Here is a 17,262-nt window from a genome sequence, read left to right as displayed (position 1 = left end):
TTTTTTTTTTTTTGTAGATTCCTTGAGATTTTCTACACAATCATGTCATCTGCACAAAGGGACAATTTTATTTCTTCCTTTCTAATCTGTGTGCTTTAATGGTATCCTGGAAGCCCTAGGAAGCTGCAGGAAGGTCTTAAACACTCTCCATGCAGGACCCGCTGTTTTCTGGCATTTCTGCTTTTAGAAGAGAAACCAGAAGTGAAATTGCTCATATTTACATGTAGGCAACACACTCCATTTAAAAAATATTGTGACCCGAACAAAACATATTCATAAGTTCATGCAATTCATGGATGCAGTCTGTGATCTGTGAGTAAAGCAGAGGAATTGCAGAACATCGTTGTGTCTGCATACTCTTTACACCTGGGGCCACATGGTGCCCTGCAGGCTTGGGAACTGACCTTTCAAGTACATGGATGCCCTTGCAGGAATGCCGTGTGGGCCAGCCCCAGGCTGACTCCGGGGCAGATTCAAGTCTGTTCCCTGGCCTTCTGACTGGGGCCAGGGGGCTCAGCCCTTCCGGGCTCCTCGTTCTTTGATGTGATGTGAAGACACCAGATTAATATTATTCCATGTGGCAGTTAGAAAACGGGACTGCAAATTTCTTGACACTCCTTTTATTAAGAGTTGGGATTATGTCTCCTCCCCTTGAGTCTGGGTGGGCTGTGACTACTGCAACCAGTAACCCAGAGCAGAGCTTCCCAAACGTTGTTCCATAGTTATCCTCCTAAGGAGCCTGTTGACTCATTTTCTCTTCCTAGAAGTGCACCCCTACCCCGCCGCGCTATGACATTTTAATACAAAGATATACTGTATATGTCCATGTTCTATTGATCAGTTGATCCTCTACCAATCGATCATCTATGTTTTATATACGAAAAGAGTAGCATTTTTTCACCCTCCAAGAACCAATGTTTGTCCCCGTCGGAAGGCCCAGATAGAGCCTGGTGACAGTGACCCTGTGTGACGTCCGAGGCCAGGCCAGGAGGAACCCCATAGCCCCTTCCTCAGTCTCCTCGGGCTCTCCCACTCAGAACCCGACAGCCAAATGGAGAGGCTACCGGTAGGATCTCGGGTCAACAGTCAGGACTGAGCTCCGGGTTGGGTCACCCTGGCTCATGTTCCAGACATGCGGGCAAAGAAGCTTCCGGATGACAGTGGCACCCAGCCATGTGAGTCACCCCACCAGCATATGTCTTCCCAACTGAGGCCCCAGACATGATGGAGCAGAGACAGGCCGTCCCTGTCTCAACCTGCTGGAATTCCTGACCACAGGATCTGTGACATGACAAAGTAAGGAAAATCTAAGCACGGGTAACGGGACCATTCGGCCTCTATCCGTTCTAGGGTTGGGCAAGACGGTAAAGAGGAACGTGCTGCCTCTGCCGTGGGCACGGCGGCTGTGGGGAGGGTGCTGGCTGCTGCCAAGGGCCCCTCTGTGACTCAGCCCTGCGGCGGGGACCGCGGGCCCGGAGCTCCCACATGGTAACACGCAGGCTGCTGGGGCTTGAGGTCTCGCCCTTTCCTGACACGAGCCCCAGAACCGCGTGGGCTCAGGTGTCAGCATGTGGCGGAGCTGTTCCCCACCAGAAGCCACCCGCTGCGGCAGAAGGCCCCCCACCCATCCCCGACACACCCGCTTTGGCGAAGCCCCGACCTCCTTCAAAGGAAAGCTCGAGCCAAAAACGAACCAGCACCTTCTCTAACGGGCTCAAGGAGAGGAACAGAGAGCCAGCAAAAGGTGGCTGGTGAATTTGCTTCAGAAAGGAAATGCTCCAGGACACAGAGCAAGAGCTCAGGTAGGTCCACTCAGTCTCAGAGAAATGACAGACAACGACCTCACTAAAAAGGAGCTCAGAAAAGAGATATAGTTTCCCCAAAATGGTTCAAAAAATATGGACACAAAAAAGAGCAGAGCCCAGGAAGAATGTAAGTAGAAGAGAAAGCCCCCCAAACCCCAACATTTTGTTGGGAGGAAATATGTATACCTTTGAAAATTAAAATAGAAAAAGACTTGTGTTATTTTCTGATGTGTGAGTGGGAGGAAGTTAAACATGAAGGGCCCAGCATTCTGGCTTGCCCTTGCTCTGCTGGGGGTGGGGGAGCGTGGGAGGGTGGAAAGGCCAAAGTTTAGGTCAAACCAAGAGGGGATGATGGTGGTCTGAGCTGGCAGGGGGATGGACAGCATCACAGGCATGATGGGGACAGATCTCAGGCCCTCCTTTGTCCTGTCTGGATGAAGAAGTCCTGACTGTCCCTGGAGCCCTGCACCTGCAGGACCAGGAGGGCTAAGGGACAAATGGAGGGACAGAAATGAACTGTTATTGTGACCACCGGCTGAGTCCCCTGGCCTTGGAGGTCACCAATGTAGATACAGAGACATGTGGATATTTACATTGTTTCAAAGCCCCTCCCCACAAAACACTTATTACTTACACAGGGAAAAAGAGTAGTTTCATTTAGTTTTGACAAATTTATAGTCAGATATCCACATCCCTAAAGATCTTGATTGCAATGACAGTAACCCAAGTATTCATACTTAAAAAGGCTCACTGAACTGTACACCTAGCTTGTGAAGCCTTTTTTAAAAAATTTTTTTTAAATTTTCTTTTTTTTTTAAAGATTTTATTTATTTATTTGACAGAGAGAGAGAACACAAGCAGGGGGAGCGGGAGAGGGAGAAACAAGCTTCACACTGAGTAGGGAGTCCAATGTGGGGCTCGATCTCACAACCCTGGGATCATGACCTGAGCTGAAGGCAGATGCTTAACGACTGTGCCACCCAGGCACCCCTTGCAAAGGCTTTCTAATATGTGAGGTATATATATATACCATGATACTCTTTTTTAAAAAACACAGAAAATAGGGGTGCCTGGGTGGCTCAGACAGTTAAGCATTGGACTCCTCATTTCGGTTCAGGTCATAGTCTCAGGGTCATGAGATCGGGACCTGCATCAGGCTCCACGCTGGGCATGGAGTCTGCTTGGGATTCTCACCCTCCATCTGTCCTTCCCCTCCAGCTGGCATGCTCTCTCTCTCTCTCTCTAATAAAAAAAAAATTAAAAATACAAACACAGAAAATAACTTCCAAACCCAAGTCCCTATGCTTTTCTTTATGCACTCCTGGCCATCAGTGAAATTTCACATCTATATGAGGGGAGCCCTCGTTGCGAACTCTTTGAGGGGATTAAAAGGCATCATCTAGGTCTCTCCCTTCTCTTGTCTTCCACCTCCCAGTTGCCGGACACATTATGATTCTAGCATTCAATTTAGAGTCACTTTGGACCCTCTAGGATGGAAGGGTCGTCCTCTCACATATAAAAGACTGAAATAGTGTCCCAAAGAAATAATCTCAAAAGAGCCCAGGGTAGCCATAGATTTAATAGGAAATGTATTGAGCAAACAGATGGGATGCGGGTCAGAGATGGCCCAACCTTGTCTTCTATCTTACGTTCAGGCTATTCTTACTCCAGGAGGAGGTGGAATCAGCAGACCTCTGTACACCTGGCCCATTGTGGGTCTTTGACCATGTGGAACACTAGGAAGCTTTTTGGTTTAATTCTGACTTTATAGTTACTGGATGGTCTGGATTTTAAAACCCACATTGGCCAGAGTACTGAATGCTATAATAGTCCATTATCCTTGGCAGAGCCACTCTAGGATTATAAAGAAAAGAGGCATCAGGAGGATCCACACAGGAGGCTTCTTGGCTGCTACCGTGGAGGCCAGGGTCCCAGACCTGTGCAGAGCAGGGAGGGAGCCAGAGTTTATTCCTGAGGTCAGGATGAGGGGAGTCCCCACCTAACAGGGACCAGATCTCTCTTGGAACTTCAACCGCTGCCCATTCCCTGCTGAGAGGTCAGAGGGTGCAGGGGTGTTGATGGTGTGGGAGCTGTGCTTCTCCTGCTCAGGCTGACTCTATTCTCCCCCTGGGTCCCCCCGACTCTGGATCAGCCACACCACAGTCCACAGCAGGACCCTGTGCAGGGACACTTTCACAAAGTTCAAGAGCACAAAGAGAAGGCTGCATAGCAGGGCCCTGTGCAAGGAACAGGGTGACATCAGTGAGCTCCCTCTTTAGGGACAGCCCCAGCCCCTTCCTCCCTGACCTGACTCCTGAGCCCAGACCTGCAGGAGAGACAAGCATTGGTTCCTGCCAGGGAAGCCCCTCTGAGGGCACAGCCATGCTGCCCAACCAAGGCTAAGCCTTTAGGGGCCTCCCTGCAGGCTTAACCTGGGGTCCAGCACCTCTGCCTCCTGATTTCATCCTGCTTTTTGGTTACCCTCCTACAATTTCCCTCCACCTCACCTCAGGCCAGCAAAGCTCAAGGGTTTACCTTTGTGTGTCTTTTCATTCTACTTGTGTCCTACCTTGTGTCAATTCTGCCCAAATTTCCATCTCTGATCTAATATTACCTCTTTGAAGCAGATGAAGATCCCCCACCCCTGTCCACCTGGCTATTTACCTTCAGGGTTCTCCTGGGTGGGGTCTCTCCCAGCTCTGACCCCACGTGGTAGCACATATGAGGTGTTCTCTCTCATACAACCTGTATAGTGGACACGGGCTCTAGATGGATGATGGGCCATTGCTTACGTGTCCCCCTGGTGGTTTGTCTTACTAATCAACTGTCTGACCCCTTTACCATTGGCCTCATCCTCTCCTCCACAAGCAAGGCCAGGATCCCCTGCAGACCAACCTTGCTCTGTCTTTCACCTTCCTTGAGCATGATGGGTCATTGGATTTCACACGTGGTTTTCTGGAAAGAGAGAGGGCATGCTGCTTTGCCCTTCCTTAAAATATCCTTTAAGCTACTGTGCTCTTTTCATAAATTCCATTCACTGTGGGCTTGCTGTCCCGTCTCTCCACCTTGCAGACTTCCTCCTATGCTCCTTGGTCTCCTCAAAGTCCTGCACCCTCCACTCCCCACTCAACAGAACAACTCCAAACAGTCACCAGCAGGACAGAAGCTCATCATGAAGCTTAGCCAAGTGCCTTGCATCATTCAGAGGCATGACGGAACAAACTATCCAGTGGGGCCCGGTTCCCAGGAATAGGGTCCTGCAGAAGGGAAAGAAGTAGAACTGGGGCTGGAAGGAAGGTGGTGCAGGGTGTTTCTGGAAGGCGGGACCCAGGGAGGGAATGCACCTACCCCCTGGTCTCTGATGGGGTGAAAATGGGGCAGTGTGTTTGCCCTTTGATGAAAGAGCTAATTGGTTGTCTTTGGATGATTCTTGATGGGGGAGGGGGGGCCTTCAGGTTGATGTCCCAGCCTCTCTACCATGTTGGGAATGTGAGAAAGCAGGTATCACAGCATCCCACTCCTTCCCAGCGTTTCCCTAGCACTCAGGGAGGACAGGGTTGAATTCATGGAACAGGCACCTGCTTGTGACCATCTGTGGGCAGAATAACACCCCCCCCCCCCGAGAGGTGTCAGACCTGTGAATGTGGTGGGTACATGGCAAGGGGGAAGTCATGATGCAGATGGAGTTAAGATTGCCAACCAGCTGACCTTGAGATGGGGAGATTATCCTGGGTTACCTGGGTGGACCTAATGTCATCAGCAGTGTGTTTATAAATGAAAGGACAGGGGAGAGCCAGTATCCTGGTAATGTGGTATGAGGAGGACTCAACCACCACTGCTGGCTGTGAGGATGGAAGGGACCCGGAGCCAGGGGGTGCAGGGCCTCCAGAGGCTGGAAAAGACAAGGAAGGTCTTCTCCCTTAGAGCCTCCAGAAGGAACTAGCCCTGCCAACACCTTAACTTTAGCCCAGGGAGACTCATTTCAGACTTCTGACCTCCAGAACCATAAGATCATAAAACTCTTTTTGTCTTAAGCCACCAGGTTGGTGGTGATTTGTTCCAGAAGCCACAGGAAAGGAATACAGAGTACTTCTCTTCTGGCATACTTGAGGCTGGAACCACCTACACCTCTTTGTGGTTCTTGTGGGTTGGGAGGCAGGTCAGAAGGAGGCCAGAGACTTCTCTCCTGCAGCCCAGCTGAAGAACTTTGTCTAGGTTCCTCTTGCAGAGTGGGGAGTTTTTTAGGTGCTCAGAGGTATAAAGAGGGGGGCCTAGTGCAGACCTTGCTGATTCTCCCCTGCATAGGAAACCTCGTGGGGCCAAGGGGGGGGTCCCTGAGAGAGTGCCCTGTGGGAAGCGGTCACAGGGCAGCAGTGGGAAAGGTCTGCTGGGGTCCAGCTCTGCTCACCTGCTGTCGGGGTTGATCAGAGTCACGGGCTGGGTGCTGTTGATGCCCAGGGTAAATGGAAATGTGGAATCCCAACTGGCTGTTGTGGGTCTTGTCACAGGTTTGGGGAAATCTGTTGGATCTGGTGCTAAACACACAGGGCAGGGCAGGATGGTGAGTGTGACGCAGATGGCTCCCATGGCCTTCTCCACTCCCCACCCCCAGGGTGAAGAAGCTTCTGCCTTAGCCTCATCACTCAGGCACATTGGTCTGCTCTTGCATCTTTTTGGTTTCCTGTTCCAAACATGCAATTATTTCATTTGCAGAGAAACAGCAGTTCACCACCGGGGGAGGCATGTTGGGTGGGGAGCTCTGGAGCAATTACATTCAGCTCAATCTCAGGGTCTGTTTGGCACAGCTGAGCACGTCAGAGCCACGTTCCCACCCCTGCAGCCTTCAATCAGCCAGGCCAGCTCTTCTCTGAGTCTCAGCCTTGCCCAAAGCAGGCTGTGTGCCACCTGCCCTGAAGCACTGTGACCCACGAGCTGGCTGGCTGAGGGTTCCCCCGTCTCCTGTAGCCGCCCAGAGCCCACAGCCCCTGCTGTCTTCTGGGGTCCAGCCTGCCTCCCCGGGGCCTTTCTTATTACACCAGTCCTGCCAACGAAGGCTTATCTGGTTGGAGGGTCCAGACTCCAAATCTCTGGCCCCAGTTCTCCTGCAGTCTTGCACACATCCACCCACCTTTGTTGTCTTTTTCAGTTAATCTCTGGAACATTCTACCAGCATACCTGTCCAGTGGGCACATTTGCACACCATTTTGCATATGCTAAGTGTGAAGAGACTTTTCTCTGCTTTGTAAATGAGCTAATGAGTATCAGATGTATTACCTACCTAGTCTCTGGGTCTGTGTGTCTGTGGGTCTGTATGTTGGAGAGAAGACTGAGGGGTCCAGATCTGGAGCTGTGTGTGTGGGGCTACAGCCTGACTCCCTTTCCAGGCCTGTCTCCAGGGAGGCCCTAGTGGAGCCCAGAGTCCCCTCCAAGGCTCAGAGGTAGCCCCAGAGAGGGGTTCCCAGCACTCTGGTGGAGCCTGCCTTTCCATCTCCCAGAAATGGGTTCAGAGTCCCTCGCCTGCTCCTTTGTGCTTATGTTGCCAGAGGAAGGAGGGGAAGAAGGAGGGGGCAGGGAGATAGTCTCTTGTCCTATAGCTGAGACCATCAGGACCATGGCTTTCTAGCACCCACTCCTCCCTGCACACCTGACAAGGCCCCACTCAGCCTGGGGCTGCACTGAGCGTGGACGTGACCAGGAAAAGAGGAGCTGCCTTCCCTGGACAAGCCTGTCCTACCCGAGTCTCTGCTTCTCTGCTCCCTCTGGGGAGAGCAGCTGGAGACATGCAGAGATGTGGGGCTTGCTCTTTCTTCCAGTCTTTCCCAGACTCTTGGTGCCCCCAACCATACTTGCTCACACATGCACACACACATGCACACACACACACAGGTGGAGTCTCAGGCAAGTTTAGAGACTCTTCTCCATCCATTTGGGAAGACAGAGGAACAGTCCTGACTCCTCTGTGGGGTGGTACCAGGGCTCCAGGACACAGGAGGGCGTAGTGCCTACCTGGGTCGACAATCACGGAAAATTTGTACCCCAAGTCTTCGCCGATTCTCTCAATTCCACACCAGTATGTGTCTGTGTCATCCAGCCGGAGCCCCTCCAAAGTCATGGTGATTGTGCGTTGGTTGTGATAGTCCTGGATGGTCGCTCTGCCCTTCTTTACCAGTTGCTCTGACCCGGTGGTTTTTACAAGGATTCTGCAGGAATTCCAGTTCTTCCCGCGGCACCACCACTTCTTATAGGGTTCCCACCCTCGGCCATACTCACAGTTTGTCGTCAGTGTGCCCCCCTCTGTGCCTCTCACAGTTCTTTCCTGGCAGATGGAGAAGTGGCCTAGAAGACAGAAACCCAACATTCATGTCATCCTCCCTTGAGCCCTGGGATGGTGTGGATGATGCTGGGGCATCTGGTAACGCCCTGAAGACCAGCCAGGAGCCTCTGCTCTCTGTCTAATTGCCACATCCCACCTGTCTCTTAATCCCCTGCAGTATGTCTTTAGTTGTCTCCTCTCTTGGATGTCCCCCTTGGGGCTCCTAACTGCCCAATACAGGGGCCTCTGCTCACTTCGATCCTACTGACCACAACCCCTCCCTTGCCCTCTGCCAACACCTCTCCCCGGCAGTGCAGAACGCACACTGCACCGCAGGTGTATTTCTGAATCCTAGAGCTGGTGAGACAGTGCGGCCCCCTCCTTACCCAACCCCTGACACTCTAACCCCAAAACACCTAAAGTCCCTCACCCTCCGAATCCATCCATGGAAGTAAACATACACACTCACACATACACATTCATTCACACAGGTGATCGCTTGTTATTTTACTACACACCTTGCTCTTCCGTGTCTCCTTATATTTACACAAGCTGTTCCCTCTACTTGGAATGTTCTCTCTGCTCTGCTTAATCAAGCCTTCTATTCATCCCTCAAGGCTCAGCTCAAACAGTGTCTCTTCTATGGTGTCTCTGGTTCTGCAGCTAACTGGGTTGCTCTGGGTGCCATCAGAGTACTTTGTCCCTGTCTCCGTTGTTGCACTTATGACCCTGGACGATGGTCTGTTCCTTGGCTCATCCAGAGCAGAGACTTGGGCAGCCTGATGTGTGGGATTGAACAACTCTCCAGAGATCCTATCACCCCTGGTTTTGCTGCCTGTCTTCCTCCCTGTATCTGAGCTCTTCAGAAGAGATCCTGGCTCTAGCTACAAGGCAAGACCAATAGTGCAGGTTTATAAATAATCCAGATAGCTGAACCCCACCTTGCTTGAGTGGGTCTCACTTGGAGCTTGAGCTTTTGTGCTCCCTCCAAGTTCCTTAGGAATTCATGCATTTATGTATGTGTATATATGCATATGTATGTGCCCATGTATGCATCTATCTATCATCTATCCATCCATCCATGCTCCATCCATGCATCCATCCATCATATGTCTATCCAACTATCTGCCAAGGTTGAGAAGTAGTGCACTAGAAGACAGACACCATTTGTGTTGTTCATTTTGTTTCTTTTCCCAAAACCCAACTTAGTACCTGTCAGGTAACAAAACTAAAAAAAAAATTTTTTTTTAAAGAATTAGTGTCTGGTGAGTGAAATGTCCTGCCATTTCCCCCAGGATAAACCCTGTCTGTGTCCCGCCTCAGCCCTGCAGGTACTCCGTCCTGAAGCCCCTGCCCCACTCACCTTGGATGATGAGAAGGAACAGAACCGGGAGCAGCCACATGTCCTGCCTGCCTGGGTTGTCTCCCTGGTGCTCAGCTGATGCCCCCTGCCCTCCAGAGACTGGAACTGAGCTCAGAGGCCAACTGCCTTCGTTTTCTTAAATTAATCTTTTTCAATTTCTCTCATCTACTTCCCTTAATTTTTTTTCTTCAGTTACTTCCTAATTTTCTTAATTAGGAGAAAGGCAGTGCCGTTCTTTGGATCGTATGGTTGACGTGATGAGGTGTGCCCTCTTCTTGCTCTGGCCCCTCACCTCAGCATCCCCTAGTGTCTGTCCCCGATGACCTTGTCTCTGGAGAGGGTCTCTGCACCACTCTCTGGCACCACCTCCAGTCTCTGCACACCTACTTCCTGCCACCCCCTTCCCCAGCCCAGTTCTGGACTTCCATTGGCTACTGGCACCTCTGTAGAGCGGTCCACCCTGTGAGCAGCTCAGATGTGCTCAGAATGCAATTTCTTGTCATCTTCACTCCTAAAGTCTATCTATCTCAACATCTGGTCCATGGGCCCAGGGAGTCCCTCTCCACCTGCCTCCACCAGGCTAGCCTTCCTAAGACAAAGCCCTTGGGGCCCTCTTTCTGCCACTTGCTACCCTCAGAAGGCCTTGCCAGGGTGGGGGGTTTGGAGGCAGAGCAGCCAAGGGCTTTACCAACAGGAGGAGTAGTGGGTGAGTTGGGCCAGCCCTGGAGAGGGAAGGGGAGCAAGAGTTCCTGTCCGTTCAAGGTTCTTCTAGCTGGACTAAGAATGAAATTGACATTAACAGGAGAAAATCACATTTAATAGCATACATACAGGGAATCCACACAATCATGGCAGTCAGGCAAAAAGAGGTATAAATTTCATCCTGAATTAAGGAGAAGGGCAGGGCTCTGAGACTTCAAAGAGGCGGAACACAATTCACAGGAAGATTAGGAACAGTAAATGTTTTGTAGACAAATGTTTGCTCTGCCATGTAGCTGGGTTCATCAGAGAAAACTTAAATTTAAACTTCTCTGAAGTTTCACACATTAAAAGTTACGCTGGTGGGATGTTTCTTCCCATTGAACTGGTCTATTAGGACTGACAGTAGGTCAGTTTAGGCAAACTCATTTCAGAAGACAGAGATGCAGGTGTATTCTCAACATCTGGACTACAGAGTAAGTCATCAGGTATTAAATAAGAGGCATTTCTATAGAAACAAAAAGAAAACAATGGTTAATGACTGGATCAAATGTTAAGCCAGTCTCCGAGTTCTGAGGGCAGCCAGGGGAACAGACTTCTAGATGTCAACTCGAAGCATCTTCAGGTAGAGTGAAGGCAGGTTGTGGCAATCAGACAAAACCTCTGGGTCTGTAGTTCAAATGTCTCTGGTGATCTGAGTGGCCCATTGAGTAATTGGCACAGAGATTGTCTATGTGTGAGCTATTGTGCTGATTTCTCTGAAGTGTACATCAAGCTGTTCAGGAAAAGGGGCAGTTCTCATTCTCAATGATTCCAAATCAGAAAGGGGAGAAAACTCAAAATGCTAGCATGGAGAGTCGTAGCCGGGCAGTGGAGGATACTGGAAGAAATCAGGACCTAGTCCCGCTTATAATGATTAGTATTAAAATCTAATACGTATAAAGATGTGTTATTGAAATATCTTTTGTCTCTATAATCACCCTCATTATTACCAAAGATAACCAAGTTAACATGAATTTGTTTGCAAAATAAATCTAGTTTCCAAAAAACCGTGGCCTGATTATTTACATAAGTGCAGCAAGAATTACAGCTGTATCTTTTTTTTAATTATTTTTTTATTAACATATAATGTATTCTTTGTTTCAGGGGTACAAGTCTGTGATTCATCAGTGTTACACAATTCACAGCGCTCACCATAGCACATACCCTCCCCAATGTCTATCACCCAGCCACCCCATCCCTCCCACCCCCACCACTCCAGCAACCCTCAGTTTGTTTCCTGAGATTAAGAGCCTATTATGGTTTTTTTCTCTCTCTCTCTGGTTTCATCTTGTTTCATTTTTCCCTCCCTTCCCCTATGATCCTCTGTCTTGTTTCTCAAATTCCTCATATCACTGAGATCATATGATACTTGTCTTTCTCTGATTGACTTATTTTGCTTAGCATAATGCCCTCTAGTTCCATCTACGACGTTGCAAATTGCAAAATTTCATTTTTTCTTTTTTTGCTGGCTTGCAGCTGTATCTTAAAACTGCTTTGCTAGAAGTTTTCTAAGAGAATCTCTACATAAGAGGTGTCTGTGTGACTCATTCAGTTGAGTGACCAGCTCTTGATTTCGGTTCAGGTTGAGATATCGGCTCAGAACTGTGGGATCGAGCCCTGCCTCAGGTTCTGTACTCAGGTGGTCTGCTTCTCCCTCTCCCTCTGCTTGTCCCCACCCTCACTCTCTCTCTCAAATAAATAAATAAATAAATAAATAAAATCTTAAAAAAAATCTCTACATGAAGTTTAATAGCCTCTCAAGGCCAGAAGACAAACCAAATACTTGCCATCAGACTTTGTCTGTAATGCCTATAGATTTGGGTGAGTTCCTCTCTTCTCTAAGTCCCCCAGACATCCTGCACCTGCCAGGAAGTGACCTTTTTACACACCTGGTAAGACTGCTGAGAACTCTGTAAACAAGGTATCAGTCTGGTATTTCCAAGGGGCTCTATTGACTCCATAAAGTCAACCTGAGCTACAGCTGTCAGGTCACACCTGAGCCTATGCATGTCCCCCCAAATTGGACATTCCAGTCCAAATCTTGTACCTATAACCAGTGTTTCCAACTGTGTCCAGTCATAAAGAGAACAGATTCTTATTGAACTGAAGCAAATAAATAGATTGTCATTAAAATTGAAGAATACCCACTGACAGTTTCTGAAATCTGGAGGGTTCAGGTAAGGAGCAAAGAGAAATGTTTCCATTTGTTCACAAAGGTATATTTTATTTTATCAAATTGCTGTAAGTCAGTTGGCTTAAGAGACAAAGTTTCCTTAAATCTGCAAAAACAAAGCATTAAAAAATAGCAACATTTCAAAGAAAAGTCATAAAGAGTATAATTATTCTCAAGTTGTCAGAGTCATGTTATTAATTCTGATTCTGCTTGAATCCAGTTTTTGTATTACTTTTGGGTATTTTCACTTCATTCAGATTTATGGTCTTAAGGTTATCAGAAACTTGTACTCAGAGTTTTTTCCATGAATCTCATTGGAAAGGAAGCACATCTGCACATTTATTGAGGCATCTGAGTATAAGTGTAACTGTCTGTAAATGAGAGAAAGGCTTAGAAATGGCCAAGTTTGGAGATCTGATTAGAGTTCTTTCCAGTACAGCTGACAAGGAAATCTGGTTATTTCTGTGACTCACAAAATTTTGAGATAATATCATAGCAGGACATCAGATTTCTAGAAGTTTCATATAATTTTTAGGACATGTATTTTAATATTATATCTAAGAAATTCATATCACTTATTTGGCAATGCTTCCCATAGAAGGTAAGGTACCAAATAACACTCATTAGTTTAATTGGCCACAAAATCTCTGAAATGTTCCACGAGCCCTTTGGGACACCCCAGACTGTGGTCAAAAGACTTTATTTTAGAATTTGATTTTGGGAAGTATGTCACAAAATATCAAAATGGTTTGAATGTTTGATTGAATGGGGTTACAAACCATTATGAAACAATATTTTTAACAGTTTTTTTTTTTTTAAGATTTATTTATTTGACACAGAGAGAGAGACAGCTAGAGAGGAAACACAAGCAGGGGGAGTGGAAGAGGGAGAAGCAGGCTCCTGGCTGAGCAGGGAGCCCGATGCGGGGCTTGATCCCAGGACCCTGGGATCATGACCTGAACCGAAGGCAGACGCTTAACGACTGAGCCACCCAGGCGCCCCGAAACAATATTTAATTATCCTTTTAACCAAAATGACAATAAAAGATACTCAATGCAAACACAGAAGGTTACATCATTGTGAGCAAAATGTAATTCCCTTCATATTAAGACCCAGTTTTCTTAAGTAATCAAAGACGTGATAAACACAGGAAATTACTTTGTCAACCAGAATCATGTTTTTTTATAGGCAGAAAACTTAAGTGATAAAGAAAAAGTTTTACTTACAATTTCTTATGGAGAACAAACCAATAGTTCAAGAAAACTCTGGACTTTTAACAAAGAGAAAACAAAAACTTCGCACTGGTGCATTTTTGATGTTAAAACTCATTTAGTCATTTAAATATATCATAATCTTAGCCAGTATTGGCCACACATAAAATTTCTTTCCAAGGATCCTTCCTTCATAAATCTTCTAGAATTTCTTTTTTTTATATTTAGATTTTGTCCTAAATGTTTTCTCTTGAAATAACCAGTCTCACTTAAGGACAAACTTATTTTCTTTTCCCTCAACAAATATGTCTTTTTCTTCTTCATACTTTTTCTTACAGACAGCACGTATTTTACTTTCTTCACAAACAGAGTTGTTTCCCTTGTTATTTCTAGTGGTCTTAGTTACATTTATCAGAATTCTTAATGCTTTGAAACCTTAATATCCAGTGAAATCAGGGTAGTAAGCAACTGTGAGCTCGGTTACAGCTGAATTCTTTAGATTGACAAGTTGATGAATATATTTGGAATTTTTGAAAATGTGCTTTTTTCATAATACAATATTTCAATAAAGCATGAACTCTGTTTATTAGATTTATCTTTAGTTTCTTAATAATAAGAGAAAAGTAGATAAATCTCTGTTCACTATTTTATCTTATTTACATCTGTTAATTAACTTGTTTTTAACAAGTACACTCAAACTGCCCCTAAAACTTCATGAGGCATTAGGTATAATCAAAGATTATTCTAAGGTTTCTTTTTCTCCTGATCAAATTTGCAATAGAGATAGCATGACCTTATTTGACAAAAGCAGAATAAAAGTTTTATATTTAGGCTGGTAACTCTAAAGGCTATTTTAACTCTAACTCTATTTTAAGTAAACCAACAACCTTAAATTAGCTTTAGTACCGAATGTTTTCCCAATACTGTGACCCTGAAAAATGTTGGGGTTAGTTTTTACCTTTCTGAGTTTAGAATGCTCAATGCTGGGTGCCTGGGTGGCTCAGTTGGTTAAGCGACCGCCTTCGGCTCAGGTCATGATCCTGGAGTCCCGGGATCGAGTCCCCACATCGGGCTCCCTGCTCAGCGGGGGTCTGCTTCCCCCTCTGCCCTCTTCCCTCTCATTCTCTCTCTCTCTCAAATAAATAAATAAAATCTTTAAAAAAACAAAAAAGAATGCTCAATGCTTGTAAGTGCTTTCTTTCAAATAACTAAATAGAAATCTTTTGCATGTAAATTTTAGCAATACCTCCCGTTGGTAGAGAAAATATCTCACACAACATACACTGACACACACACACTACACAGACAGGATGAACACAAAATTTTAATTTTGTTTTTACTAATATTTATGAATAGGACCTTATAGGCTCAATTTTTAAGTACTTCCTTCTGATGTTATTTATTTATTTATTTATTTATTTGAAAAGCTTTTCTTTTAGTTCCCATTTCTCTCTTTTCCCTCCTTTTAATTTTTTTCTTCATCAGTCTCAGGAGATTTTGGGCTGTGTTTACATATCAAACACATGAGAAGATTTATAATTTCAAGGGTCAGAGAAAGAAGGTAAAAAATTGTTTTTCTTGGGTTTCAGGGTAATTGCTATTTAAAATTCACCATTTTGTTTTTAAAAATACAGAACACTTTTGTTCTTTTATAATATTCAAGAACATTCTGAGAGGACTAGGCAAGGTTTGGAGGTTGAGAGAGCTAGGGGGCGTTTAGCTTGTTTCCAGAGCTGTAGTTCTCCTTTTGTAGAGATTTCTACAAGAAGGACAGTTGTTCCCCATTCCCCAAAGACCTGGATTACAGCCTGAATATCAAGCCACTGCCCCATCTTGTTAACTAAATTTGCTTCTTTATATCAGGGAGAATTCTAACTAAAATGGGAACCAAAAGATTTATGCCTTTGTAAAGTCTGTCTAAAGAATTTTTTTTTAAAGATTTTATTTATTTATTTATTTGAGAGAGAGAATGAGATAGAGAGAGCATGAGGGGGGGAGGGCCAGAGGGAGAAGCAGACTCTCTGCTGAGCATGGAGCCCAATGTGGGACTCGATCCTGGGACTCCAGGATCATGACCTGAGCCGAAGGCATTCGCTTAACCAACTGAGCCACCCAGGCGCCCAGTCTGTCTAAAGAATTTTAACAAAAGCCTTTTTTTCTGGATACACAAATGTAAGTTTGGCTTCTATTAGCCCCTGAATATTGGCCTTCAATTGATCATTTGTGGGAGGATGTAGAAGAAATTTTGGACATTTGTTCCCTCTGTGAAGAGAAGGTTGTAAATATAGTCAAATAATCTTAGTAATTCCTCTCTAAATTTGGTTGGAGCTTTGAAAGCAGAGGTAAAGGGCTTTATACTTTAAAAGCTCTGCTGCTGATGGGGCGCCTGGGTGGCTCAGTTGATTAAGCAACTGCCTTCAGCTCAGGTCATGATCCCAGAATCCCAGGATCAAGTCCTGCATCCAGCTCCCCACTCAGTGGGGAATCTGCTTCACCCTCCGACCCTCTCCCCTCTCATGCTCTTTCTCACTCTCTCTCTCTCTAAAATAAATAAATAAAATGTTTAAAAAATAAAAAAAATAAAAGCTTGCTGCTGTCCAGGGGACATGAGTTTTTTATGGTGGGGGTCAAGGATGCACCTGCAAACACATTGTATAAGAATTCCTGAGGCTGGTGGGGCTTGAGTACAGAGCCCTGGAAGGTAGCAGCAAAGCAAGCCTTGTTGCCAGTCCCTGGTGCTTTTGTGAAATTCACTTTCTGGCTTTCAGCATGGATAGGAGCAGCCTGGATACTTTGAACCTAGAGATCAGGCCAGAGTGCGCTCTGTAAATCTTGTAGCGAAAGGGAAGTTAAGACAGGCACACGAGGCCAGAGTTTAAGAAGGGGAAACACAACAAATGAAGGGAAAAAAAAAAAGAGAGAGACAAACCAGAAACCAGACTCAACTCCAGAGAACAAAGGGATGGTTCCCAGAGGGGAGGTGGGAGGGGGCTGTGTGGGGTGGGGGAAGGGCATGAAGAGTCCACTTATTGTGACGAGTACTGAGTCATGTATAGAAGTTAAAGGAACCAACTGTAATGCCAGTGAAAAACTCAATGAAACTAAGACAAAGAAGAGACAAAGGTGTTTACACAGCATGGGGACATTTGTTTTTGTCTTAAAGTCGAACTTCTATCTTGTCAAGGGAGTCCTTAGGACTACTCATGATACTACTAGGACAATGAGAATGCTTTATAAGATGTATTTGTTTTCAAAATGTAGCCAATTTAAGGATCCATCATCTGGCCATTGATGAGGAGTAGCTCTTATCAGCAACTCAAACCAATAAGGCTTTTTGAGACTGACCCCAGGACACAAGAGGTGTCCAGAGAGGGCATAGATGATGATGCAGCCTCCATGATCCAGAAGCTTACTCCCCAAATTACCCCAAGAAAGCAAAGGCCTTCAATGCACAGTTAGTAAGGGTGGTGATAGTGGAAATGCTGTCTCCAGTCTCCCATGAAAATGTGAGACACCTCCCCTCACAGACCTCTAATCTGTGACATCACAAAGGTGCTTCTGGAATGGGACTTTCCAGCACTAACAAGCAATGAGGGTTGAGACCACAAAGGTTCTCATGGGCTGGAACCTCTCATGACAAACACCCCTGAGAACTG

General features: G+C 46.1%; 1 protein-coding gene across 1 annotated transcript; it reads right to left on the bottom strand.

Annotated features, from left to right (window-relative positions):
- Positions 1 to 3,594: 3,594 nt before the first annotated feature.
- On the bottom strand, positions 3,595 to 9,906 carry LOC118022939 (CMRF35-like molecule 7). The gene is made up of 4 exons (XM_035023894.1): positions 9,482 to 9,906; positions 7,812 to 8,141; positions 6,214 to 6,340; positions 3,595 to 3,742 (listed from the first exon to the last, which is right to left on the bottom strand). The coding sequence occupies exons 1-4, from the start codon at positions 9,519 to 9,521 to the stop codon at positions 3,640 to 3,642; spliced, it is 600 nt and encodes a 199-aa protein (XP_034879785.1). The 5' UTR covers positions 9,522 to 9,906; the 3' UTR covers positions 3,595 to 3,639.
- Between the last annotated feature and the right edge of the window lie 7,356 nt (positions 9,907 to 17,262).

This window comes from Mirounga leonina, unplaced genomic scaffold (assembly GCF_011800145.1).
Source record: "Mirounga leonina isolate KUSES-001 unplaced genomic scaffold, KU_Mleo_1.0 Mir_177796, whole genome shotgun sequence".
Classification (NCBI taxonomy): Eukaryota; Metazoa; Chordata; class Mammalia; order Carnivora; family Phocidae; genus Mirounga; species Mirounga leonina.
The sequence above is the reverse complement of the archived record's forward strand: the minus strand, read 5'-3'. Positions and strand labels throughout refer to the sequence as shown.